General features: G+C 43.4%; 1 protein-coding gene across 1 annotated transcript in view; it reads right to left on the bottom strand.

Moving 5' to 3' along the window:
* nrxn2b (neurexin 2b) overlaps nucleotides 1–27458 on the bottom strand; it is a 550653-nt gene that overhangs the window by 303419 nt on the left and 219776 nt on the right. The window contains exons 8-12 of the mRNA XM_041964490.1: nucleotides 24017–24178; nucleotides 16770–17208; nucleotides 15031–15414; nucleotides 12643–12846; nucleotides 9413–9439 (exon numbers count right to left, since the gene is read on the bottom strand). Of these exons, the coding sequence (XP_041820424.1) occupies nucleotides 9413–9439; nucleotides 12643–12846; nucleotides 15031–15414; nucleotides 16770–17208; nucleotides 24017–24178 (1216 nt within the window). The remainder of the gene's footprint in view (nucleotides 1–9412; nucleotides 9440–12642; nucleotides 12847–15030; nucleotides 15415–16769; nucleotides 17209–24016; nucleotides 24179–27458) is intronic.

Genomic DNA, 27458 nt, shown 5'->3' on the forward strand with positions numbered 1-27458 from the left:
CACAAACAGGGACAAAAAAGAGGGGAAGTGGCCGAGGTTGTGTAAGAGTACGGATCTACGTGTGACAGTGTGTGACAACGATGGCAAGGGAGGGGTCGATGAGAGAAGAGGAATAAGAAGAAGGGAGGGGAGCTGCAAACAGATTATGACCCCCAGCGACAATTATCTACGCCTGCCGCTCTGACCCCCTGTGCCAATTACATAGATAAGGCAGCCTGTGCCTGCGTGTGTGCACACACACTCTGTGTATGTGCCTGTGTGCACTCACACACAAGTGTGTCTACTTGCCTTTCTATGAAGCAAAATGTGTGTGTGATGCTTGCTCACATGTAGGTATTTGTATTCAGTGCTTGCTATCAGGGGCCACACATTTTTTCTTTCCCACTGTTCTCACACCTGAGCAGGAGGGGTGCGCTGGTGCTTTCGCATCCATGAGAAGATAACCTCTGCTGATAGCGACTGGAATAGCAGTTGGCCACCACAGGAAGACCTATTTGAGTTGAGAAGATGTTGAGAGGACGGCAGATTGATCGTGAGAGGCAGGAAATAAATCATACATCCTACCCATCCTCTCCAAAATTTGAGAGCTCCCTTTAGCGCTTCAAAGACAGGTGAGTCACTCCTTCCCTATAATACTGCCATCTGCACCCTCACCTCACTCCTCGCTCTCCCTTTTCATGCTCACCCTCCATGGTGCTGATTTGTACCGCATTTCCCAGCATGCTGTGGCAGGAGGAGGGTACGGTCCCATGGGACAGCCATCAGTCCTGTACGGCAGTATGGGTTTCGACAGCTCCAGGCTGCTGCCGGTTCTCTCATTAGAGCCTCTGTAATGAGTCCACATCTAACCTGTCGCCGGTGCCACGTAGCGCTTAAAGGAGGCAGACTGATTATGTTGCCAATGGGACAGCCACATCCCAATTCAAAACAAAGGTCCTTTCCTGTATGAAGGCATTGAGATCGGATCAATTTCCATAACTGTGTTTTGTGTGTTGAAAATTATGTGAAAAATGGATGTAGACGGAGCTTACACCCCATGTGGACATGGAAAATCTTTTACTATTGATGCTTGAGTCAACAGATCTTTTGCACTTCTGTGCTTCAGCCCTTATGCAGAATACAAAACACTGTAGGTTTAGGTTTATTTGTTTAAATAGTGATTGCAAGCTCTCCTAGCAACAAACCTTTATTGGGCTTTTGGGCTTCTACATTCATTTACTATAACAGAGACAGAGCACATTTGTGCTACCTTCTAATAAAGTGCTAAATTCTCTAATTAGTCGTGTTAGTCTTCTAATACTACAAAAGTTACAAACAACTGTTGATGTTCATGACAAGCTGAGAATCAGCTGCACAAAAACACTAAAACCTTCTACAATGTTCTTGAATAGGAATTTGCAAATGATTATGAATTTTGACAAACTAGACTTAGCGTAACCTTAAGATCAGTCATCTCCTTCTTTCTGAATACTGTACAGCATCATCACTACGTTGCTCTCAACAGGCAAAGATCTCCAGACATGCATACAAGATAAGGGAGTGTGAACAGAATGCTTAATGTCTGCAATCAAATCTCTCCATCACGATCACAGCGCACATTACAGTGTAATCGTCTGGGACGCAGAAGAACTCGAAGATGAAGGAGAACATCAGCAATGTATTTTATCAAAGCATTCACCACATTTAATTGTGGCCCAGAGGAGACCACTCCAGGATGTCTAATCGATTACGATCTTATTCTACTAGTTACTATAAGAGTTCTGCTGGTTTTGGTCGTGTTCAAAGACATAATGTCCTCAAAACTGAACAAAGCAACCAGCACAGACAAACATCCACAAAACTGTGAAGACAGTAAACCTGAATGAGAATGAATTGGACTGGGCATGTGCAAATCCTAGCTTGCCACTGGTGTGGATGGCTTCAATCACTTTGCTGCCCGAGTTGAGTCCCTGAAAGTAAGAAGCTGCAACCTATGCACTGTCCAAGTCCCAGAGGGCATTGAGCAAGACAGGGCTGCCACCCTGCTGTCCAACAAGCCCCGCAAGCTGTTCAGTGGACGCTGGCCTCCGCTACTTGGGCCAGGTCCCAGGTGAAGAGACAGAGGGTGCACCTTGCTTTTTCTACCACTTCCCAGTGAAAGAGCTGAAATTGTGGCAACAGCGCGAGTAGACAGTGGAACATTGGTGTGGCCAATTCTTATTAGACTAAAAGGGCAGGAAGGCCGGTTGGGTCCAGCGAGCAGATTGCCTCAGGTGTCTCAAGTTCACAGAGAGCAGAGACAGGAGGGAGAGAGGAAAAACTACTCGGCACAGTGCTATCCTTGTTAGACCTTCTTCATTGACTCAGTGCTACTTATAACCCCTGCCTCCCCCGATTCCTTGATTTTTCTTTCTCTCATTCCTTTTCGATTTGTTCATCTGTCAGCGGTCGTCAGAGCCAATCCAGACCGACCGACCGGCCAACCCCCCCATACTCTGCTTTGTCAATATAGGTTTCTTCATCTATCTCCCGTGCTTAAATGTTTAACAGTGAATAAAGGGCCTCTGACCGCGAGACAGTCACCCAAACTTTCCAGGCTGTCGAACACTGAATTGGAATAGAGCATTGCTTTAAAAATAGCAAAATGAAGGATATATGACTAAGCTTTGTAAGGTCAGCGGTTTTCATTCAACTGTGATCCATCACCTTCCCAGCATGTGCTTCAGCTCGAGTACTGCCCTTTCATTTGTGAGTACTTGGCAATAACAGCTCTTCAGCTCATTTGTGCAATTACATGCAACAGGGTGAATGTTTCGGCTGATTGTCTCTCCTCTGAGTTACTTCTAACAGCAACAAAACCACAAATGTAATCTGCATCTGTGCTGTTATTCAGGAAGTGGTTACTACTACTACTAATAATAATTAAAAGGAACGATAATGATAACAATAATTATTATTAGACTCCCAGTTTTCTTTTTTTCTTTCTGTTTAAGGTTTGTTTAAAAGAAGGCTATTTCTCAGTCATTCTACAGCTTTGGTGTCACACTGGCAACTACTCAGTAAACACCTGATTACTAATCTGTACTTTGGAAATGGCAGTACAGCTTTTACTGATGACTGCAGTGTACAATCTTATGTACACACAGGCTTGAAGGTCAGAAGTATACAGAAGGTTGCAGTCATGTCACTATATGTGGTGAATAAAATAATATTCTAAAACCTGTTGGTAGCCAGTGAAGAGACAGCAAAGGGGGTTTAATGTTTCTTATCCAAGCCCTTATACTTCAATTTTAGAGTTATGTATAAATAATAAGTAATAATCTACTCATTCCATATTCTTGTATTTGTACTGAACTTTTCTACCATCACATCCACACTATGCAAAGTGAGCCAGATTAGAGCTAGCAGGCCACGGCACATTGTAGCAGGAAAGTGTGTACATGTACAATTAATCGTGCATGGATGTTCCCACACAAACACACTCACACTTACTTACACACTTCGGGAACCCCTGCACGTTCCACTACGGCCGGGGTTACCAAAATGTTCTGATTGCGTATTCCTTTGAAGTGCATGTAGGCTTCAAAGCAATTCATTATTAGGTCATTTCTGTTTAAGCAGAGTTTGGTTTGTTCCCATTAAAACATGCAAAAAGGAATGTGTGATAAAAATGTGTGGAAATTAAATGAATGTGCATGCACAGAGGAGTTATTTATGTGTACAGGGTTTTTTCAGCCTTTTAAAGATGATTTGTGTGTGACAGCACATGCTCTCTAGGCAACTGCCAGGAAGGGTGCTTATATCCAATGCGGTTTACACACTGGATCTTTTTCGCTTGTGGTTAGCAGTGCGCTAGCATGATGCAGACAACTGTTAATTATATTTCAACGTGCTAACTACTGGGAAATGTGCAATTAATTTCTGTTGTCCATCGCTGAACTAGATGATTGCTTTTAATACAGATCTATTTATATCAAATGACATACCCATCTCTGAGGGTGTACAGATCTGAGGCATTATGTTAATAACATACTCCTCTTATTGGCTCATTTCATCACATTTAGCCTGGAGTTTTGGAGGATAAAATGAACATTAACTAAAAAAAGGGCTATCCTCTATTGGAGCATTAAATTGCCTTTAAAAATCAAATCCAAATCCAAGCATCTCCAAAATAAATTTGATATAGTCTAACTCTGTTACATGCTCAAACTTCACAAACTGTAGGATGTTGTGCGTGCTGAGGGCAACTCCTAGTGCCCACTGTATGTCCAACTTTGACATCTATTTGGCTGAAATAGGATGTGATGACTCATGATCTAAGTGAGAGTTTGGAAACTCATTCAAATTCAATATTTGTGATTCACTGAGAAAGTAAGAGAGCCATCTGCTTGGAGACAAGTGAGAAAGAGCTGGGGCCCCAGATAAGAAACCAATTCAATACAAATTAGACTGAACAAACTATCCATTCAAATATAAAACGGCCAATATACCTGCCGTCTATGAACACATGTCCCGTATTTGCAGTGAAAACAGATACGGGTTACGTGGAAAGCGCTGGTGCATATTTCAATAGTCGTGACTGTGCAAAACACATGGGGGAGGAGTGTGACACCTGACAACCTGGGTGGAAGCAGCTAAAAGTGAGGAGGGTGACAGCTTCAGTGACAGAGATGTGCTGCGTTTGAGTGCGTGTGGGCAAAATCTCAGATTCATTTCTCTGCCCACAAGATGATGCATGCATCTGTGAATGCATGTGTGTGTACATGCGCATCTGTGTTTGTGGGCGTTCACATTACTGTGGCAGCATTAGATAGAAATGTGCTCATCTCCTGGTGTTATTAGTCATCAGTGTGCTATTCTTATTGGTCTGCGGCATTGTTGAACAAAGAGCCCAAAAAATGTAGACATAAATTCATTTATCTGGAAAAATGACTCAATTATAGGGTAAGGAGTAGGTCACAGTAAGTCATAGGAAGTAGTGTGAGGGGGGGGGGGGGGGACTCTGAAATATCAGCAGCCTGACTGTGCTGTGTATTGACAAATCCATGCTGCTGTCCATGGTGCTGAAGTAAGAGATGGATTTGTAGCTTTGCCTTTTTCTCTGTCACCCCCCTGGATCTAAAATCTACTATATATGTTCTGTTCTATCAATTCTATCCTACATGGTGGCCTATATATTCTATAGAATAGTATCACCTTCATGATTAAAGTGATAGGTAGCAACGCGCAATCACGGAAGAGTGAGAGGATCACAGCGACACACTGCGGCCTGTCCTATTCCTATAATATTCCTATAATATTTCTAGGATTATTCAGTAGCTTATTCTGTGCTGCTGAAAAGACATGAGTCATGACTACAGATAAAGTTTTTACCATGGGGGAAGGGTTAGTATTAAGTTGGGTTAGGGTTTGGCCATCCCCTCTGTTACAAATTAACAAATACCAGACAAGTCTGTTTTAACAACTGCCCACACCCAGCAGGAGGTCAGGACACATCCACGCTTATACATTTTCATTTTTAAACAGTGTTTTAAACGAAAACCGTCTCTGTCCAGATGAGCATTTAAGCATTTAAGCATCAGAATGGTCTACAACCAGACTAACACTCCTGAAAATACATAATCACATGACCATTCACACACACTGGGTACATGCAGACCGGTGTTTGGTGCTTGCCTCCTGTGCATGTAGTAGCACGATAAACTGGAGACTTGAACTGCACAACAGCTGCTAGTACAGACTACAAAACATCTGTAATTCATTACCCATGTTTAATTAACTGCTGGTAGTCAGTACAGGCTGATGTCGTTTGATTCCTTCCTGAAATGGGTCAAGTGATAAGGGTGTGACGGATCAGGACACGTTGGGACTGATAAGAACCAATGAGGAAGCGAACACGGATGTTGCGTCATAGTTTCCGAATGTGTCTGTTTCCACCCATCCAGATGAAGATGCAATCCCTAAAATGGGGCCAGCAAAAAAAATCTCACTTTTAAGGGGTATGAAAATGCCAGAGTACTAAAAGTGCAAAAGTTATGCAATCTAAAACAATAACTTACTAGTGTGGATGCAGCCTCAGTAACGCTACAATCTACAACTTACAGCTACATATTTCAGTAGGCTTGAATGTTACAGCAGCAGTGAGTCATTAGACAGCCATTTGGCAGGCAGGTAGAAAAAAAATAATATCAGTTTGAGAACACAGCAGTAGAACCACCATTATGCTGTACTCATACTGAAGCCTGGAAAAGGTTTACCTTTACATTAATCGTGTGTCTTACTGTGTGCCAACAAACAGGAGTTGACAGATTGTTTTAATCGTTAACACGGCTTGAATGCACATAAGTGAAAAAATTCATCTGAATGTTGCCACCCGCCCGAACTGCAATCAGTTACTTTTCATCTCCTCTGTACACTCAGACACAGTGTGTGTCTCAGTGTGTTCTGGAGTGAGTACTTGCATGTGGATAGGGCAAAGGGTTTGACATTAGCAGACGGAGTCCTCCTTCCCCACATGCTGCCCATATGTCATGCCAAATCTCATCTCATCTAGCTCGAAGAGAAGGTGCTGCCGGCTGCTGAAAGGCCACCTTCCAAACAGATATCATCAGCGTGACACCCTGACCTGACTGGAGCTGAGGGCACCAGCTCTGCTCCATATCATATCCAGTAGCATTAAGGTGGGAGAACAGGGTCAGGATGTACTGAAATAAAAACACAAGGACGATCCTTCACTTCCTACGCCTCACAAAGCACTCCAAAGTCCAGAAATAAAACGATCAAAAGTCAATAGTTGGTCAATAGCTGAAATACTGGAGTCTCAGCAGTAGTAGTGTCAGGGGTGATGGCACAACAAACAGAGAAATAATAAAGAAGACGAACAGTAGGGTATGCCGATGCTCTCCAAGTGCTGATGCAATAGGTATGCTAATGATCCAGTTATTCTTGCTTTGTCTCCATCAGTGTCCCTCAATGCAACCAAATCTGATGTGCAGTGAAGTCTCACTCTTCCCATTGCTCTTTTGGTTTGTGTTTGTTCTTCATACAGGTTGTAATGCAAGTTAGAAATGGTGGGATCACTGCTATATTGTATCTTCATGTGCCTTTTTATGCTCCAAAAGTGACCCGGATGTATCTGCAGTAGTCACCTCATATTCATGGAAGCCATTTGTGTTCAACGCCAGTGGCCCAATACATTCCACATCGATCTGTCTCCTTTTGTAGGTAGAGAGAAGAAGACCTACAGAGTATCCAGTATTTTATTTCTCCACTCACTGGCCTTTCCATCCCTTGTGCAGGCAGGATATAAATTTATATATAATTAGTGCCACATTAATGGTGCCGCTTACCCTGCTAGGATTTTGTTCTCTTAGCGTCTGCCACTAAGTTGAAATAAATGCGAAGAAGAAAACCTGCATGGACCAGCCAGCAGAGAGGCTTTGGTACCCTGATTTTCTTATTCGAATTCAAGGCTTTAGTTACTTTAGGGCTCTGGAGGAGGAATCGACCGGCAGATGTCATGGCATTGAATAAATTGTTGTCTGTAGCTCTTCCCTGGTTTGTTCCCTATCGCTCTCTTTTTTTTTTGCTGGTCTCTCTCTCCCACACACAGTTTCTCCCCCTCCTTTATGTACTCACATATTCTTTCTTTTGTATAGTGTTGTGTGTGACTGAGTGGCCATGAAGCAGGGCACGGTTGTACAAGGGCGCTCAGTTAACCAAAAAAGAATAAAGGTAAAATAAATTATTCCCTGCAAAACTGCTGGAGTCCAGGGTTCCAGGTCTGTGACAGACTATTGCTCGGCAGCACCATTGAATAATCCTATCAATATTTAAAACCACAGCTGCTGAACAAAAAAAAAAAAAGAAACAAAAATTAAAAAATCAATGTGCAAAGTGCTGCTTCCATTATAGCTGGATGAAGAAACACTTTCAGCATGTAGAATCTGTGAAAAATTACAAGACCTCCTGACATTCTCCTGCTCCAACAATTCTCACGTTAAAGCATACAAATCAGTCGTGACCTAACCCGCCGTATCAGACAATAAACAATAACGTACAATCCAGGCCTGTTTCTGTCTGGCCGAACAAAGAAATGACTTAGGGTGGTGGAATAAAAAGAAACAATAGCTTCAGTCTCTATCTCCTCCCTGCTGCTGGGAGATCACACAACATCCCCAGTGCTTGTGTGACATCTAGTGGTCAACCCGGGTATGGACATGCTCTGAGCATTATTTGAATGTGTGACATGCCACTAGCTCCCACACATAATAAGTGGTGTAATTCGTCATACACTGCAACCACTTCCACGCCTGGCAGAGACTTTTGAAGTTTTTGGATTGCACTCCATAAAGTCTGACATAAACAGCATTCAAGTGCATTTTAAGTGTAGAGACGTGACATACATCCAAACCTGATCTGTCTGGCCACAATCTGATCATAAGTGCTGATGAATCAATACATGCAACTCTTTTACAGACAGAAAAGCATATGAAAAAGCACTCAATTGCTTTCTGATGCAAGCTGCTGTTAGAGGTTGATCAAAGTCAAGCCCCCCGCCGTTCTACCCTCACAAAGATGTCAGAAAAATCGAAGAACACACACACAAAGACACAAACACTGCGGCAAACATCAGGTTTTCTCCACTTTTGTCACTGTGGCTCGCAGCACTTACCTGTGGGCTAGTTGTTCAATTGTCAGTGGCCATGATAGAAATAACAGTTTGCTATCATGCTGTCAGCATGGGGCAGAAAAACATTAGCTTGCTCTGAAAACAAGCATGCACCAGGTGGTGCCGTCTCTCAGTGGATAAGCAATTAGCTTTCTAGGGGCCAAAACTACAGTTTGTCCCACACAGAAAACAGGCAACACCTGTGTGTGCAGCCGAGTGGAGCCGGGACTCAGCGCTGCATTATAGAAAATAGGAACATCGAACAAGGGAGGGTCAAGTTGCCCTTTTCTGAACGCGTTTTTGGAGAAGGTCGACAGGAAATGAACAGAGGAGGTATTGGACAGGCGAGAGGCAATGAAATAATTTCATAGCAGAGAATGGTAGGCAAGCAGAGGACTGCAGCATGGAAATTATGCAAGTGAAACATTAATTAAATCTACATCAGAAAAGGGGAAATCAGAGTGACAAAACTTATGGAAAGAAGAAAAGTAGAACTTAGATTGTGTATAGGAACAATGGGCAGAGAGAGAGATACAAATTAGGTATGAAACAGACAAAAGAAAGATGGAGAAATAATATGAACTGGAAAAAAGAAGTTCAACAGATGCTCATTCAAAGAAAACGTGTAAGAGCGGACGTGTGGGTAATGAGGGAGATGTCACTCATCATGAGGTCAGGAGAAAGCAGAAAAGGTCCACTGCACAGAGTCAAGATGAGATAGACAGATACATTTTAGTCAGAAAAATGGATAGAACCACTTACTGAGGCTACAGTCTATCCTGATACAATCTGGCGGGAGAGAGAGCGAAATGGTGAGATCAAACAAAAAGAAAAGAAGAAAGAAAGGGACAGACAGGAAGAGAAGAAAGAGAAGAAAGGATAAAAGAGAGAGAGAAAAAAACATTTTACATCCTTCAAAGTACATTCTGCAGACAACCAAGCATTGCTCTGGGGCCACCATCCGGGGACAGGCTCTGAGTCAGGATCACCCTTTTCCTCCATCAACCCCATCATCCATCCCTCCTTCCACCCAATAACCCCAGAGCACAGCAGAAGGCAAGACTCACACCGTGGGGTCTATACAGTAGGAGAGCACAATGATGACTCTTCTGTTGTCATCATATTTATGGAAATGATCTTTACAAAGCGCTCCATTGTCAGTGTATAAATACAGAATAAAAACTTTCCACGTAAATACAGAGACAACATTAAAATGCAAATCCTGTTGTTGGAATTATAAGGTTCTATCTTGGTCGAGTGGAGTTATGAAACAATGAGCTTCAAAGACCTGACGTGCCATCTGGCAAACCAAATACATTTCAATGTTTCAATATTCTATGTCATGTATGAAGCATGCAATGCTTCAAATATCATAAATATACGATCAACAAGTAAGATAGAGCCTGATAATTTCAACTGCACAAAGTGCTTTGGCCAGAATCAAATGGTCTAAATAACTTCAAGTGGTTGTTTTCTTGGCTGAGATTTTCAAAATAAACACAGTGAAGCCATCATGCTCATACTGTGTGCAAATATCCTATTTCCTGCAGCTGCTGCGCAGTCACTAGAGCGGATACGATGTCTTGCACCTTTAGCTTTAGGCCTCTTTCCTGGCAATTTGAGATGCGCTTGCCTTCTGCAGCACTTCGGGAATGAGAAACCCAACAGTGTAAATGACAAGAAAGGGTGATCTGCACACCCCAGCCACCTCATGCCTGGTGCACACAAGCCGCAAGAAATAAGACCCGACTGTGGACTATTTGCTACAAGTGGTGCAACAAAAACACAGCGGAAAGTGTTGTCATTTTACAAACTGTGTTGTCAGAATGGTGGAGTGTTGGCTAGGCGGCTTTGTCCTTCAACTGGAAGTCTCGTGTTAAAGCAGAGCATCAGTACACATCCGCTCTGGTCAAGAGTCCCAGAGCAAGAAACTGAATCCTGCTCTGTAGCTTAGTCCGAGCTTTCATGGCGATTACTAATCAAAGACTTCCTTTAAAGGCGTAATTAAAGTACCCAATTATTACAGAATCTGGTTCATTGCTATTCTGCCCCATCTGGTGGCAGGAAGCTGCGTGTGCATGTGGCTGTGTGGCTGGGTTGTGGTCTCGAGCTGTCAACCGCTACAGAATAGTGGACACAAACAGCCAGGGACCGGCATCACTCTGTAGAGAGGTCGGGGTGATACGAATACAGTTCCATTACAATGTGTTTAAGGGCCGAATGTGTTGGTGAGCAGGAATCGACAGAGAAACCACGTTTGTGCTATCTTTTTGAAAAAAAAAAAAAAAGTTCTCCTGAAAGCGTGTGAATGTTAGAATATTGACACACTGCACATTGAACAGGTAATCAGCATTATCCATCACTAATACATATCATTAGGCCTAAATCTGTCCCATTATAGCCTTTCTGAGTGATTAATTAGCCGGATTTTAATTATCTTAACAATGATTACAGCCTGAACAGATATTGAGGATTCCCTACTGATTGTGGGTTAATTAATTTCCTTGCAAAAGAGCTATGAAAATCCTGAGCAGAGCTATAATGTCAGTCAACTGTGTGACAGTTTTGAGGTGTCATTAAGCTCCTTTGAAAACAGGGAAATAGGACAGGTATGTGAATTCATTTGAGGACTTTGCCATTGTGGATTAGTTGCAAGGGTGTTGCTGGGGGACGGCTACCAGGTCATGCTGTGGCCCTGTGGACAGCAGGTACAAATGTGCGTGAAACCTCAGACTGCTACAGCTGTGAGCCGGTCTCTCTGACTGTTTGATCCGAGGGCCGCAGACATACAGGCCATTGAAGGGATGAAAAGTTCCATCTTCTGTGTCTTGGCCAGGTGGAGTGTTTATGAGTGACAGACAAAGAGAGAAGGAGACAGAAAGGAGAAAGAGAAATAGGAAAAGAGAGCAGAGTGGCCACCTTTGTTTATCCCACGGCCACAATTCCTGTCTCTGTGGTAACTTAAACTCCCATATTTCAGGGTGCACCTCTGTCATGCTCCTCCTGGTTCACTGCTAAGAGTCTGTTCCTTCAAAGGATCAGGACATACTTAAATTATCCAGAGCTGGGAGGTCATACCCATCTTCCTCAGAGCACTAATATTCATTGCAATGAATAAGTCAAAAGGTCTGCCATCCCGCAGCCAGTTATTAGAGAGAATATCCCTGCTATGAAACCATCCATCTTACAACCCTGCTGCACAATTTCACTGACCATCTGCATTCTAAGAGTGCCTTTAAGTCCTCTTTACACCGCCAGCTACTTTGAACTTGTCTGTAATTACTGATGATGAGGATTCCTTCCTCCTCTTAGCACCGCTGCTGGGCAGAAGTGGGGCCAACCAGCCCCTAAGATAACTCCATGAAAAGAAATAGAGCAGAACCATTAGGAAGAGTGACACAGGAGCAAGACCACCTCGAAGCTTCTAGAGACAGGTTAGTGGGTTAAGGCTCAGGATCAGGCCAGGGATATCGTGAGAGATGGAGCTTTTAAACAGGAGGGGGTGCTATGGGGCCTCACAGGGAACAAAAGAAGAGGATGAATGTAGAGGGGATAGGGTGGGACCAGGGGTCATAGAATATGGAACAGAAATGACTGCAGGGTGGCTCCCCACAGAGGGGACACATATACATTTTTTACTTTTAGTCTTATATTCCTGCTGCAAGCAGTTTGTGGGGAAGTTTCTGGATTTGTACCTCAGTTTTCTCAATCTCCTCATTTAAACCAGTGGGCCAAATATACTGCCGACTGTTCACATTCAGTGACATGAAGCGTGTTCTATCACACAAAACAAAACCGAGGGACAAATTTAGAAGCTTTATCCCACCCAACTATCTGACAATGGAAAAAATGATGGTGTGGAACTTAAAATGTCAAACCATCCTTCTATGTTCAGCAGTACACAACGCTACAATACAGAGTAGAGATGAGGAGACAAGGGATGGTAAGGGAAAGGTTAGGAGAGACATCCACCATGAATCACAGTGGTTTACCAAGGTTCACGGTGAGCTTGATGCGGCCTCCGTCCAGCTCCAGTCGCAGGGTGTCCGCGGACTCCTTGGAGGTGGTGGCCATGAGCAGGCCATATGCCCGCTGAGACATGAAGCGCAGCGCCACGTCCTCGGCCTCCGTGTGCATAGTGACCGGCATGATGATCTTCAGGTACATGCTGCCGTCATAACTCAGCACCGTCGCCTCTGGATAGGGTGAAGGAGAGGACAGAGGAGTGACAAAGAAGGTAACACGTTACACAGGATGCAGAGAGTCAGGTGAACCCAGAACATAAGGTCGCTTGGCTATGACAGCACTGTATCGACAGCCAAGTTCAAGAATCAAATTCAATGTCAGCCCGGATGAAACAGTCCCAGTTACACCAAACACTACAGATCTAGAATTAGAACATGCTGATTTGTCTCATTAGGTCACACAAAAAAAAGGTTTCATTTTCTGCTTAGCCTTATGTGAGATAAGTTATTCTTTTTCTGTCTTTGCATTTTAAGCATTCAAATGTAACCGCAACTTATACAAACTACCCGATTCGTCAAAATAGTTGTATTTAGATGCCATATGTGCATCATAAGATCAAGAGAACACTCAGTGAAAATCATGATCAAAGCCAGTAAACCTAAAACTTATCACATCAATAAAAAAATAACATCAATCATTGTTTTACTTCTCAGCCATGTAAGTGCGTTTGAAGGTTTGATGACAGCATGCAGCCTACAACCATAGACCTCTCTTTTGTGTTTTTGTTATTGCTCCATTGTGCCATGTCATTTTCTTAATAAATATCATTGTGTCTTCATTTGAGTCAAGTTAATGTTTGAATGTGCCTGGGACTTCCTTCTTTCATCCCTATTACATCCTCATCAGATGACAAATCTACCATCCAAAGGACAAAATGAAAACATACGTTATAATAAAAGAAAGGAAACTCTCTTCAAGCTTGGAAAAATGCCAACAACAAAAGTGCAGCTGGTTTCTGAGACATCTTTATTCCCACTAGGCTCGACCATGGTAACTCTATCTATGCCACAAATAGACTGCTGTGCAGATTGACAGTTCCCTGCATACTGCTCTTATTTTGCAGTGTGGGTTGATATGTGTCACCATAGGCTAACGTGAGTCACTGTCAAAGGGTGGTTCAAATATTTAGGTTTCAGAAGGCACAAATAGCATGATGTTAAAAGAAGCTGACAAGTCCCTGCTACAGGTGGGCAAACAGGCGGAAGCAGCCAGATTTCAAACGTGCGCAATGTGGATTCACACACGCTGGACAACACACCTCGCCTTCTTTCGCCATTTACATAAATAGGTGAAACAAACCCAGTGTGGTCATAATTGTCATTATCAGCCTAACACCAATTTCAAACTGTCAATGCCTTTCATTTTTGTGGCTTGGTGGCATCAACCATTTGGGTTTCTGCCACTAATCATCATTGATTGTACTTACACTCTGTTAATCTATGCACTTAGTCTACTGACACAGAGAAATATGTGGCTGGTTATTAGAATAGTGCCCTGTACCACATGCCTGCAGTAGCACAAAGCTCCACTAGATGGCAGAAGAGCATCACTAAAACCACACCTGTCATCTGAGCACCCAAAGACAAAACTGTTAAAATATCACCCTTCAAAATAGAGATATTTCATCCTCTACCTCCACTGTCCTGATTTGAATCATATCTCTCCTTCCCTCATTACCCTCCTTGTCCCTAAAATCTCATACTATCATGGCTCACTCACCCCCATGGATGTGCAAAGACAAACCATGAAGCAAGGCGCCTGCAGCTAATTGGAATGAATCAGATGTGGTGCTACTTGACTAGCTCACCTCCCCTCGTTGTGGCATGTACGCCGCCTGGGTTTGCATGACTTGCACAGATGGCGGCAGTAGGACTGGCTGTTATGCCTCCATTCTCTTTGCGCTTCAGCCTCCATTCCCCCCTCGCAGCCAGCAGGCCCCTAATGCCACCCATCCTCGGGTGGCATTTGGTTTCCGCAAATGTCCCAGTGGAGCTCTTACTATACAGCAGCTGCTTGGTTGTATCAAATACAAGGCAGCGCGTTGTCAAATGCTCATTCTACACTTGTTTTCTCCCTCTGCTTTATTGGATTGAGTGTACAACATTTACAATTTAGCAACTTTAATTGTTTCGTGCTTTGACCATCTGCGATTCCCTTTGCACACTTTATGTGTACTGTCGTGTATGATGGCTTGATTATGATGAGTTTTTTTTTTGCCTCACTGCAAGAAAGGTTACTGTATCAATTTATGTCTTGTTTGGGATGATACAGAGTGGCCCTCCTTTTGCAAATCAGATGCAGACATAGCTGTTGATTCATTCATGAACACATCCCTTCAACGTCACCCTCCTTACCGATTTCACAGTTGGTCCCCAAGTATCCGGTGCCGGTGCAATCGCATATGTAGCGGTTCCAGCCCTCTTTGCACAGACCTGCATTGCCACAGGGGGTGCTGCTACACCGCTTCTGCAGTTCCCGGGTGCAGAAACTGCTCACACCAAGAGCGCTCTGGATCTCAGCCAGGCGGCGGACATCACGGCTCTTGCCGTCGATGAAGAGGTCGCGGACGCAGCCTACGTAGCCGTAGTTAAGCAGCGCTGTCCAAACCTCCGGCGGCAGGATGAGGTCTGACTTAGACTCGGGCAGCCCGCCCAGGTACATATCGCTGTCCAGGTCCAGGATTTCACTGCCCTCTGGAGAGCTGAAGGGCATGCTGCGGCTGTTGACAGAGATAGATCCTAGAAGACAGAAACAGAAAAGAATGTTAACTACCGAACATCAAAATGTAAAAAAACAAACAAAAAAACCCCTTTCTGATATGTTTGCAAATGGATTCATGTGCATGGGAAGCAGTTTATGTGTGTGTTTGTGTGTCTGAGAATCTTGTATTTAGTGAGTGACTCAAAGACACAGTGGAAATGAGTGAAGAAGCCTGTTGGCGAGTGAGCAGGTGAGAGGTCAAGTGGTCAAGTGAGTGGGCAAGTGAGTGAATGGTTCGGTGGAAGGGGCAGTAAGTGGATAATTTAAGGACACAGAACACAGACAGGGTAACATGCAGGAGACAAGGAGAATAGATGAGTCGAGTGTGTGTGTGTTTGTGCTTGTGTGTGTCTAATGTGTCTATAATAGGATAAATGGAGGAGAAGGGAAGCAGAATGCAGCAGGGAGTGGGTGAAACAAAAGGCCCTCTCTCTTTCTGTGATTAACGACTCCGTCTTAATTTTCTATTAAAAGCCAATTACAGCAGGAGCAGCAGTGAGATCACATGCTTGCGCGCGCACACACGTACACACACAGACACACACACACTCATTCACATGCTTCCTCATTATAAGACGCCATTAGGGAGAGATATAATGTCCAAGGTGCTTGCCCACCTACAGACCATTCATCAGACACCACACACTCAAGCAAGCAGATGCCCCTGTTTGTGCCCACATGCAGGCAGAGACATTAGAACACAACAAACAAGTATAAGAACTGAACTTACAAATACCACTGGATGCATCATTAATAGCATGTGCACTGTGTGCCCATTTCTTAAATTTGTTTTGACATGTTTGGATTAGCATTGAAAGATAGATGGTTTTAGAATGTGTCAAAGCCAATTCAGTCTTCTTTTCTGAACATCCAACTCTTTCAATCTTCTGCCTAATCAAGCGACAGAATACAATGAAAATACAAATATATTGTGCATGGACCGGTTTAGTACTGTAGAGCTAGCTGGAGACACATATCTGGCCTTTTGAATGGCGATTGTAAAACAAATATTATGTTTTAATCTTCATTAATGATGATACCACCAAATAACTATTTGCAGTCAAAATTACAGTATTGTCATTGTTTTACTTTCCTGCTTTACTGAATGCTACGCAATTTCATAATTCTGTGTCATGCTGCCAATTTTGAAGATGATGACTTTTTCACAGGTGGATGGAAAGTAAATATTGACATGAATCTGTCTCTTGATGTGAAAATGTGGATGATGAATGAGAATAAGTAATCATTCAACAACATTGCAATAAAAAGTTTTCACAGTCAAATTCTAAATGAGTTGTCAGCCTCATTATAGCAACTTTAAAGTGCCACTCACCTTTTCTCCCTTCCCTCTGGAAATCCACATGGCACCATTCACCGTCATTGACCTTCTTGTTGCTGGCCTTCAGCTTGGTTTTTCCGGAGCCCATATCAATCAGCAGGTACAAATACCCGTCCAGCAGCTCCATGGCAAAGTAATCAGTCTTCAGCTCCCTACCAGGCTTCTGCTCTTTGGGGCCCTGAGGGCGGCCGTGGCTGAAAAGCAGGAGGCCGCTGGGCTCCGTTGTGCGGAAGTCGAAGGAGATGGATCCTGTCTTCTTGGTGTTCCACTTCGGCAGGGAGATGTAGGACTCGGGGGTCTCGAAGGTGACGGGGTCAAGGGCCGCCACGTCCTCGCAGCGGAACACCAGGTCACCGTTCAGGGTTATTTTGGGGTCGCGCTCGATGGCCAGCCGTGACAGCTCCAGCTTAAAGTCGTTGTTCTTGTACACCACCTGGAGGGTGTGAAGGAGAGCAAGTCTGTAATTCTGTATGAAATAGTGGTGGTGAGGTACAATTGTGGATTCAAATACAGCATCTAGAACTGGATTAGTATTTTAAAGTGGACTTTGCTATAGCCTAAAACAAAATGCAGCTGCAACAGAGAAGAACATTCTGTCCGTAACACTCAGAGCCTGCAGATGCATCCTAATTGCCCAAATTAATTTCAAGTGTCAGTTACAGCGGCTGCTGGGAAATCTTGCCGGCATGGGAGAAGTAAAGAATGAAAACATGATTGAAATACATTCCTTTCTCTTGGAACAGTACTGTGAAACCAACATGGACTCAACATGCTACACGTGCTGCTTTTCCATCCCCAGCCTGCGATCCTCTGACAACACATTTAGGTCAAATATCCGATGCTCCTCACTCCTTTCATTGATTTTACTGATGGCTGTGAGTGGGTGCATAACATGCTGAGTGCATAAAGCTCAGTTCACCACTGGATAAACTCCTAACTCTAGGTCGAATCCAGAAAGCTCACCAACTATTTGTTGTTGTGCAAGAACTGTAGCTCAGAAATGTCAGTATACTGTATATGCACGATAAATGGAAAAAATCAAAAGGCTCCGGGGGATATTCAGACACAGGGAGTAGTGAATGTTGCCTACAGCCTTAATGCAAATGTCTCCAACAGCCTTTGATGAAATATGGCTCTATTGTTTCAGCTCAAAGTGTGTCTATGCCTCCCTGTGTGCATTCATAATGGATTAAGTGCTAAAGGCAAAGTAAATTATCCTCGTCTTTCATAGTTTCAGTTTTCCTTTTATTTGCTGAACACTCTGTAGACAGCGTTTTGAGAGGCCGTCCTCAAGGTAATAGTGTGAAACAGCTGAGGTCTCTGCGTTTGTTTGTGTGCGTTTCCTCGCCTGATTGTAGTGCTCTTCATGCTCTCTTGTACACCCACACATACACGCTGACAGGTAACGCATAGGAAAAAACGCCTTCTCTACATTTCTATCTTTGTTTTCTGCTGCTGTCAAGGCTATGAAGCTTGTCCTGTTATTGTAAAGTCCAAGGTTTGATCCACGGAAAGCTCCTTGCTCATGGTGTTTGGGGCGTAACACTCGCCATTATCAGTCATTTTTCAATGATTTGCCCTGTAAATGTACTACAAACTGTACAGTGACAGGAATGCACACCGTTTTCAATTCAATTCCCAACCTTCCAGATAGCCATTGATTTCTATCAATTTTGGTGGACTATGTAAATTAACTTGCAGCAATTTGACACTTATTTGAGAAAGCAGTTCCCAGTATCACTGCCCATATCTTTTACTGTCAGAATTCAATTTTAAGGGTGAAATTAGGTACAATTTTTATCTGGGTCCACCAACAGAACATCGATTCTTCCTCCATCTTGCTCCTTAAAGAATGCATAGCTAGTTTGGTTATACCTGTAAACTTCAGTTTTCCTCAAGTACAAAGAGGAAAAAATAATGCTGAATTATCATCTGTGTGTCAAGTCACCATTTGCTTTTGTTTGTGTTGGTCGGTTTTCATATTTGCAGCACTGAAAGGCTCGTCCTTTGCAACGCGGTTCACTGTATTGGTTTTTGACTATCTAATTTCACCAGACTGCTGCTGTCATTGTCTTTCACAGTATCTCTTTCAAACGCCCTCCAATCTACCTATTTTTTCACATGTACGCACACACTCTCTCTCCTCCTCCCTCTCACCCTCTCTGTCAAACACCTACACACAGGCACAGAACGAGGCACAAGAACACAGATAAGCTGGGTTATTCTTGAACTTAAGCCTCCTTTGGTTTTCCCATATATTGGCCACGCTGCCACATGTACTGTACACCTCATAATGTCGTCATTAGCAGAGATTAGTACTGGTAATTAGGTATGATAACGCTAAAACTGGCAGCTAATAAGGCGTGAGCTCGCCTGGCTTAAGGTGTTAGAAAAAAAAAGCGGTAGGTGAAAGAAGGAAAAGGCAGTGGGAGGAGGGAGAAGATGCATTTTTATTTTAATTTATTTTCAGGTATTTATTTTTGTTTACCCATGCTGCTCTGTCTCTCTGCAACCTGTTTTTTTATTTTTATTTTTTTGTTTTGCTTTGTTTTTTTTGCACAGGATCATATAGTATGTAGGGAAAAGATGGGGCAGGTAACGTGCTGAGCCAAAACACTCAGGCCAGTTTCTGCAATGTGGCTCTACAAGTTTCAACGAGTGTTGGATGGCGACAATGAAAAATTGGATTTTTCTTTTTGTTGTTTTGTTTTCTGCAGACTCAAAGGGATAAAAGGTCTAGGCATGTCTCCAGTCAATGGGGCCAATGGAAGCTGATGTCAATGAATCCATTAAACACTTTTGTTCTCACTCTGTGAAGCGATGGTCAAACATGAAATTTAGCGTGTGTCATACTTGGGTCAGTGACAACACTGATTGTGTCCAGCTGTCCATTATATTTGCTGAAGTATTCTTGTTTCCTAATAGATTAATCCTAATGTCAACGGTGACTCCTTGACCTTTCCTTAGCACTAACACCCAGACTAAAATTGCACTGAAATAAATAAAAATATTGACACAATAAAATAAACATCATGATTCAAATTCACTGACGCTGATGAGTAGATGATCTCTATCATTTTGGGAAACAACATGAGCTTGAACCTCACTGCTTCTTACTAACCTCAGAGGTCAACTGTGAACAAAGAAAAATAAATGTAAAAGACACATCGCTGATTAGGGACTTGGGGCTGCTGGAAGGGCTTTAGACTTTAAGTCTAAATCCATACAAGTCTTAAAATCTGCCTGCCATCTGACAGTGAACAACTCATATTTATATGAGGACCAGTAATAGCTGCATCTGGCACCACAAAAGGTCTATGAAAATACTAATCAACACCAAGCAATGGTGGGAGAATACAAGGGAGGGGTGCTAAGCTCTAAGGAAGGCAAGAGAAGGAAGACGGCGAATGATACATGACAGCGAGATGAAGGAAACAGAGGGGCAGAGCAATGCATGGGAGCACCAAAGTGTGTGAGGTGTCTGACAGGTGTGTCAAATAATCTGTGCCTTTTTAAAAGGTAAAGGACCCAGGTGATCTGCACTCAGTAGGGGCAGGCAAACCCTTGAGGCTGGCCTGATAAAGACATTGTGTCTTCTTCAGCACTGGGAAGGAGGGGGTCTCGACAGCTCATCTAACGAAGCAAACCATGTGCTGGAGAGAAGCTTGTTAGCATTGTGCGCTAATAAAAAGACCCCTGTCGAAGGTTTTAAAAACTTTGTAAGCAGAGTTAACAATGAGTTTATCACCAGCTACTCAGTCTACTGTGTGATTGATGATCACTTTGGACTTCTGAATTGACTGGCCTGAGGAACAGAAACACACAGTGTTTGTGTGCTGGATTAACTTCAGCGATCTTTCTGAACTCAGAACGCATGCGGCCCCGACACAGATTGTGGACTTTCTCACTGTTCTAACAGTACAGCTCATGCAGGGCCAAAGCCCTCCTCAGGGGTGACTCCATCGATTTGTTTTGTCATTGAGAAACTCTGCGAATCTAAAACCCTGCAGGTCAGCAGTCCAAAAATAATCATTTTCTCCTGATGTACTTTTCAATGTTGAGCCCAGGCACCACATAGAATGAGCCTGCTTTTGCAAGTGTCACAATAGATTCCCAGACAATTAATTAATATTATTCCATTTAGCAAATAGTTTATAGATTTATTGACATTACTATACACTGCATTGATTGCTTGGTTATTGGAAAGCACAACTGGAAAGGGCAAAGGGCAGGCACCCTCCCGACAGTCTCAAATGAAAGTTGACTTGTGGGAGGAGGGGTGTGAGTGGGGCCGATGGACGAATCCGGAAGATTTTATCGCGCAACAAAGGTGAGACGAGGAGGAAGCTGCAGAGGGAGAGATAGAGCGTCAATATGAAGTTGGGAGGGCAGAGAGAGAGTGAAAGAGTGAGGGCAAGGAGGAGGGTGAGAGCATTCATCCAGTGCATGGAATCAGTCGAAGAAATCAATTTTTAATTTGGCCGTCAGGATGGCAAAGCTGTCGTGCCAACAGTGCTACCATGGACTTAATTACACAAAACTGCCCCCGAGAAAGAGAAGATGAGAGGCAGAGAGAGGTGGAGAGAAGTGATGAGAGCGGTGGGAAGAGTGGGGAAGGCAAGCAGGAGGGGAGAGCGAGAGAAAGACTGACATGGGGGGGGGATTGTGAAATGGGCGATAGCAAGGTCACTGTCTGGGAGAGAGATGGGGAGGCGGAGGTGGTGGTGGAGAGACAGATGGTGACGTGCTGAAGAGAGGAATCTGTGGAAACAAGACTGGGGGGGGGGGTGAGGAGCAGAGACACATGATTTCACACCTCACCAGTCTGACTGGGAGCCTAGAAAACACACATATACATCACACAGTGCATGATCATAGCATGTGGGTGACTTTGAACACACACACACACACACACACACACACACACACACACACACACACACACACAGAGCAAATAAAAACTTCATAGGGCTTCAGTGCCTTTTTTTGGTGCCTTTTTACTCTTCTTCTGCTGTGCTCTTCCTTTGGATTTCTGCTGCCTGGAGGGTACTGGCCAAGCGTATCAAAGGCGTTTGACCACGGTGGCGGCATGAAAGCTTTGCCCCAGACCATAACACCACTGATAATCCGAGCTGTGCCACTGAACTAGCACAGGATGAAACACACCGCTGTCTACACCCCAACCACTTACTTTCCTCTTTATTTCCAGCTACTGCTGCTTTACCTGGCGCTCTCAGTTACTCTCATTGCGGGTTTTCTCGGTGACTTTCTGCGCGGCTGCCTTTCTGGCTCAGTTCCGCTGAAGTAGTCATTAGAGCCTGACTGCGGCTGAGGTTGAGCCCATAAGACTCAAACGCCAACGGAACAACCAGTAAGCTTCTAGTAAGGTCAAGTCTGGATCAAACACTGTATCTTTCTGACCTGTAAACACACCTTCGCCAAGGAACAACGAGAGGGTCTGGTCGCTCGCTATACTGACACAAAAGGCGCATGATAGCTCCACACAGACAGGAGATTCAAAACGGGACCTTCTTATTTGCTTCCATGCTAATCTCAAAGCCATATTGTGACTGTTCGACTTGGCTGCACGCACCTGGTACCACTTCAACAGCACAATATGGAAATTCTCTATCCACAGTGGGTCCACGCTGTGGGAATTATGAGAAACTGCCTCATGCTGTCAGCAAACTGTTTCCCTTGATTTGAGGAAAACAAGATTTAAAGAGACATGTTTTGCAGTGCTGACCCAAACCCAAGCTGCTGAATGAAAAAGGCAGCCCTTGGCAGAAGGTCAAACATGAATGCCAATGTCGGATGTTTGCTGTAACACCACTTCTCTCCTGGATTTGTCTGCAGCATCTTCCCTTCGCTCTAAACCATATCTCACCTTTGCCTCAAAATTTTCACTTTTTCATTGACTTTCCTTTTCATACTTTTGTCTGCACTGTGCAAACCAATAAAAAGTGCAGCTGTCAAATGCAACTCCATTTTTCCTTGAGACATTTTCTCTTTAAGACACTATACATATTGAACTCGCACTTTTAATTCCTCATTTCCTCTGAGTCTATCCAGCAGTCTTAGATGCTCTGCTCTCCAACCATCTGCTCTGATATCACATTCCAAGCACCTTGCTCTTATTGCTTTCTCACTTTCACCTCTATTTGTTGCAGTTAGCTGTTGCCGTTGTCTGTTTTTCGACCATTCACACCACCCTCCCCTTCCCTGTGCTCCGTCTGTACGTTGACTGTAAATCCAGCCTTGTCTTGATGAGAGAGAGGATAGTTAAACGCCTTGGGAAGTTTAAGACCCACTAGGGATCCTTCCGATAGCAACCCAAATAATGAAAATGTAATTCTGCAGGCATAATTAAGTTAGAGATAGGGCGATTACTGTGCGATCCATTAAAAGTGATGGCAAAAGTAATTACTTATTCAATCAGCGTGGTTTTATGAGGAAATGCGATGGCACCATGTTGTGTCGCCTCTATACAAGTCATTACATTTACAAGGGCATAATACTTTAAGCTGTGATTGGTCCTCTTGACAGCTTGTTAAACCATGAATTAAAGCCTTGGTGAAAAATAAAAGCCTTTTTTCGTCAAAGTTGAAGAAATAAAGTTTTTATAAGGCAACTGTCCTCTACATATCCATCCGTGACTGTGTGTGTGTGTATTAGTGTGTGCACGCTCGCATGGCTGTGAGCATAAATCTGAATCGGTCTGTTTGTGATACCATCCCACCGCGGTGTGTGTAATGCCTGCGGATGCGTTTGGTCGGCAGCTGGTTAGGAGGAGCGGGAGGAAGCGTGAAGGAAATAAACACTTGAAACGGATTCAGGATAGTGTACGTCTGACACCTCCCACTCTCAAATATGGGAGCTATATCTGCACAGACTGATGATTCTCAAGTGTGTCGGAGTCAACGTGAATGTGTCGAACGCGTTGTGTGTTCTCGCTGCAACTTTGTGACGTGTGTTTGATGTTCTTTTGAATGGCTGTTTAGTTTGGAAGAAAAACATCTTACCGACAGTGTTGAGACACCCTTTAACTGATGTAAACAGGTAATCAGTTGGCAAAAAGATGCCCACACCATGCCATGGTGTGGGCGGCTGAGCGTATTATTTTAAATGAATCACACACCGAGGGCTGGTGCGGTCAGAATCGCTTCAGCAGCAAGTAACTACTACCCACTAAAATGAGGCGTGTTTGATCAGCTCCAAACAGTATATATTGACAGACTCACATCTTTAAGGCAGCCCATGAAGTTGTTGCTGACTGGTGATCCGGGCAGGTCGGCGGTGTTGGGGCTCCCTCCAATGTAGAAGAAGTCATCTGAGCCCAACATGGTGTAATCTTCCTGGGTGTAACCAGTGGTGGTCAATATACCATCCACTGAGATGGTCACCTGGCATAGGCGTGGCCCAAAAGAGACAGGTGAAAAAAAGACAGAGGGATAGAAAGAGACAAATAGAGCAGGGAAGCCAGATATAGAGAATGATGGGAGTGGAGAGAAATTAGAAGAATGAGGAGGAAAAACAAGGAAGAAAGTGGATTAAACACTGGCGATAGGTGGGGGCGTTCCCCTATGTGGTATCGCTTGGTTGGTTGCTTTTGGTGCCAGTCAGACTGCGGGCTTTCACTCTAGAGTGCAGTTGCTAAGAGAAAACCAATGGAACAGTGCTGTGCTCACTGTCTAATCACTGGTAGAGGAACAACCGTGATTTGGTTGAGTAACGGCATAAGTAGATTTTAACTGTATCCTACAGTGCATTAATGCGCCTTAAGGACAGGTAAAAGTCAATACAAGTAATAAGCAGCCACTCTTTTGAAAACACACTGTTAATAAATACCGACAACAATCCAAACCAAAAGCGCTGAAATGTTCCATGAAGTCAAGTAGAAAAAGCACAATCTTACAGGTAAGACTATTTTTAAAATATTAACCAGGCTTTCCCTGATTGGCAGACATTTTCTGCAACGCTCCTTTGCTGAGTCAGTCCTCACTCAAGGAACCACAAGCGAAAATAAATCCATTTTCAATATTCAACTGCTTCAAGTAACTACCAGCAGAAATAAATCTCTTTTCAATATTCACTTGCCTCAAGTCTCGTCTTTTGTGCAAGGTTACACATTCTGTGCCGCGCGTTTGATCGCTAACAGAGCAGAAAGCGCCGAGTGGAATCAAACACGGAGCCGCGAGCTGATGGTATGAGACAGTGTGGATTGAAATGCAGAAACAAGACTTAATATCCAAAAAAATTATTTAAAAACAGATGCATGAAGGGTACGTTTTTGGAGGCTCCTCCAGGCTTTTCTGCGAGATAGCGGTCTTTTTTCTTCTTCTGTTTTTTCTTTTTTTTTTTCTGCTCAAATCGTATTTGGATTTCTGTAATATTAAGTCTCAGTGTGCTTGTTTTATGGGAACATGTCGACCCTGATCAAAAAAAAGAATTTGAACCTAGATTTCGATGAAATGTGTGGAGACGACTCTTGTGCTGATGCAGCACCAGACAGGATGAGGTGAAGCAGCTGTTTTAACCAGACCCTACCTCATCAGTTCACAGAATAACTGACAAGTGATGTGCTCAACTGAAACTAGAAGGCTCCTCAAATGAAGATAAGGGTTTCCCTCCACTCCAACATTTTCTCATTACAATGCAGCAAACTGCAGTACTTGTTGAAAATGTTAATATGTTTAATTTCCCTGATTATATTATATCATGGTTGTATTTGCCATCAGTGCCACAGTTATGCTGCTATACAGACATTCTGCCAAATAATGCTGTTTGATTTTTGTAGTTAGTGACCAATTTATTGTCTAATTATCCTAACAGAGCTGGCCTGAGCAAAAGTGAAGCACTCATGTCTCTGATTCAACATCTGCTCTTCTGCATAAATGTACACAGCTTAAGTACAGCTCTGCAGGGAGTCGTGTACACAACCATCTGTTTTTCATCACCGTTGCAGACTGAAAAGTGATGCTAGCACAAACGACTTTCATTCCATCTGAGGTCCAGCTTTACATTTTGGTAATTTACAGAGATTTGACAAATGGCAGTGCTGCATTTTGCATGTTAAATCCAGTACGCTGCTACGTTAATGACTGTTAAATGTAGTTTTGATAAATGCAACTTTGCATTAATAGCAGGGCAGATATATTTTTCTTACATCTCACACACAACAGAAATTCATTTATAAAGCATTTATCCTATCCTATCCCAAAAACCCGCAAAATCAAAACAAACAGAGAGATTTAACTAGTATGACAAGCAGGATCACGACAGTGGCAGCAAACATGCTAAAGCACAGGGCCGAAGAGAAACCTTAACAACTGCACTCAACAGATCAGTCGCCCCAGCTGAGTGCTCATCAACTGTTGTTTTTTTTTTTTTTTTTTTTTTTTTTTAAAGCCGTACTTCCCTTCTTAACAGGGCAACTCATTTTTATGTCTGCTGTTGCTACTCGGTGAGGAAGAGCGATTATATTGGGCAGATGTATCTGGAATGAAGAATCTGCAGTTGACAGTGCTGCAGTGTTGGGGTCATCTTAAAAGGTCGCGGATGGGGCTTTCAGCGAGGGCAAACTTCATGTATCCCATAGTGATGACGACACCTTGCAGGTGGCTAAGGAGAGGAAGCAAAAGGGCCGGAAGTCTCATGACGTATGCCATTTAGAATGTTCCTATGGACTTTGGCCAAAGCCATCTACCCATGGCATGACCTCCTCTCTCTTTTATAGCCAAGCTATGCTCTTTGGACTTGGGAGATTATTTTCTGGACTGTTGTTGATGGTAAATCTTCATGGCAGGATGTGCTCATGGGGCCATGAGGGACTAGCATAATTTAGCTGCCAGACACCTATCAAGTTCCTAGCTAAGTAGGGAAAATTAGAGTTTAGCAAATGATCTGCTCTTTCTTTCTTTCTTTCTATTGCCCTCTCCATCATCCCAGATCCCACCACTGAAATCAAATCTTTTAAAGCTTCATCAAAGCTTTTAATGTGTGCAGAGTATTAGAAAAATGTCTCAGGCAATCATATCATATGCATGGATTCATTGTGTGATCAGAGGTTGATCTTAAACAGCAATTAAAAACCCATAGAGACAATGTGATTAAGATACAAAATTAGCCCATGCATTATTAGTCCAAAAAATAGAAAAAAGGCAAATCAAATATCCAAGTGCTTCCTCTGACGTAACTTTGTAATTATTCACAAGTTGGCTAGTCTTTGCTTCAGCCAGATTGCGCATTAATCCCACAGAGTAACATTACAAGCACTTGCATCACTGGCCGGAGGAAGGAAAGGATGCTGATAACACAGGTTGATAGTGGATACACCCTGGTGCTCCTGGCCTAGCAGCCACACACTTTGGAGGAGATCCAAAGGCATTCTGATCTCAAAACGTGTGCCGCAAAATTCAAATTATTCTTTTAATGAGTCTCAAGGAGTAAAATATTAAGATTCTACCAGCAAGCCCGCACCAACGCAAGGCAGGTGGTCCTGTGATACTGACAAACAGCAGCTGAGTAAAACATGAAACCTTATCTAGACTCTCTGGATCCATCTGTCATAGTGCTCATACTCCTGATCAAAAAAAAAGGTGAATATGATTGAGGCACAGACGAAGCAAACAGCAGGTCACTGAAGCCATGAAGTCACTTTAAAGGAAACTAACTGTAGGGGTG

This window comes from Chelmon rostratus, chromosome 23, assembly GCF_017976325.1.
Source record: "Chelmon rostratus isolate fCheRos1 chromosome 23, fCheRos1.pri, whole genome shotgun sequence".
NCBI classification, from domain to species: domain Eukaryota; kingdom Metazoa; phylum Chordata; class Actinopteri; order Chaetodontiformes; family Chaetodontidae; genus Chelmon; species Chelmon rostratus.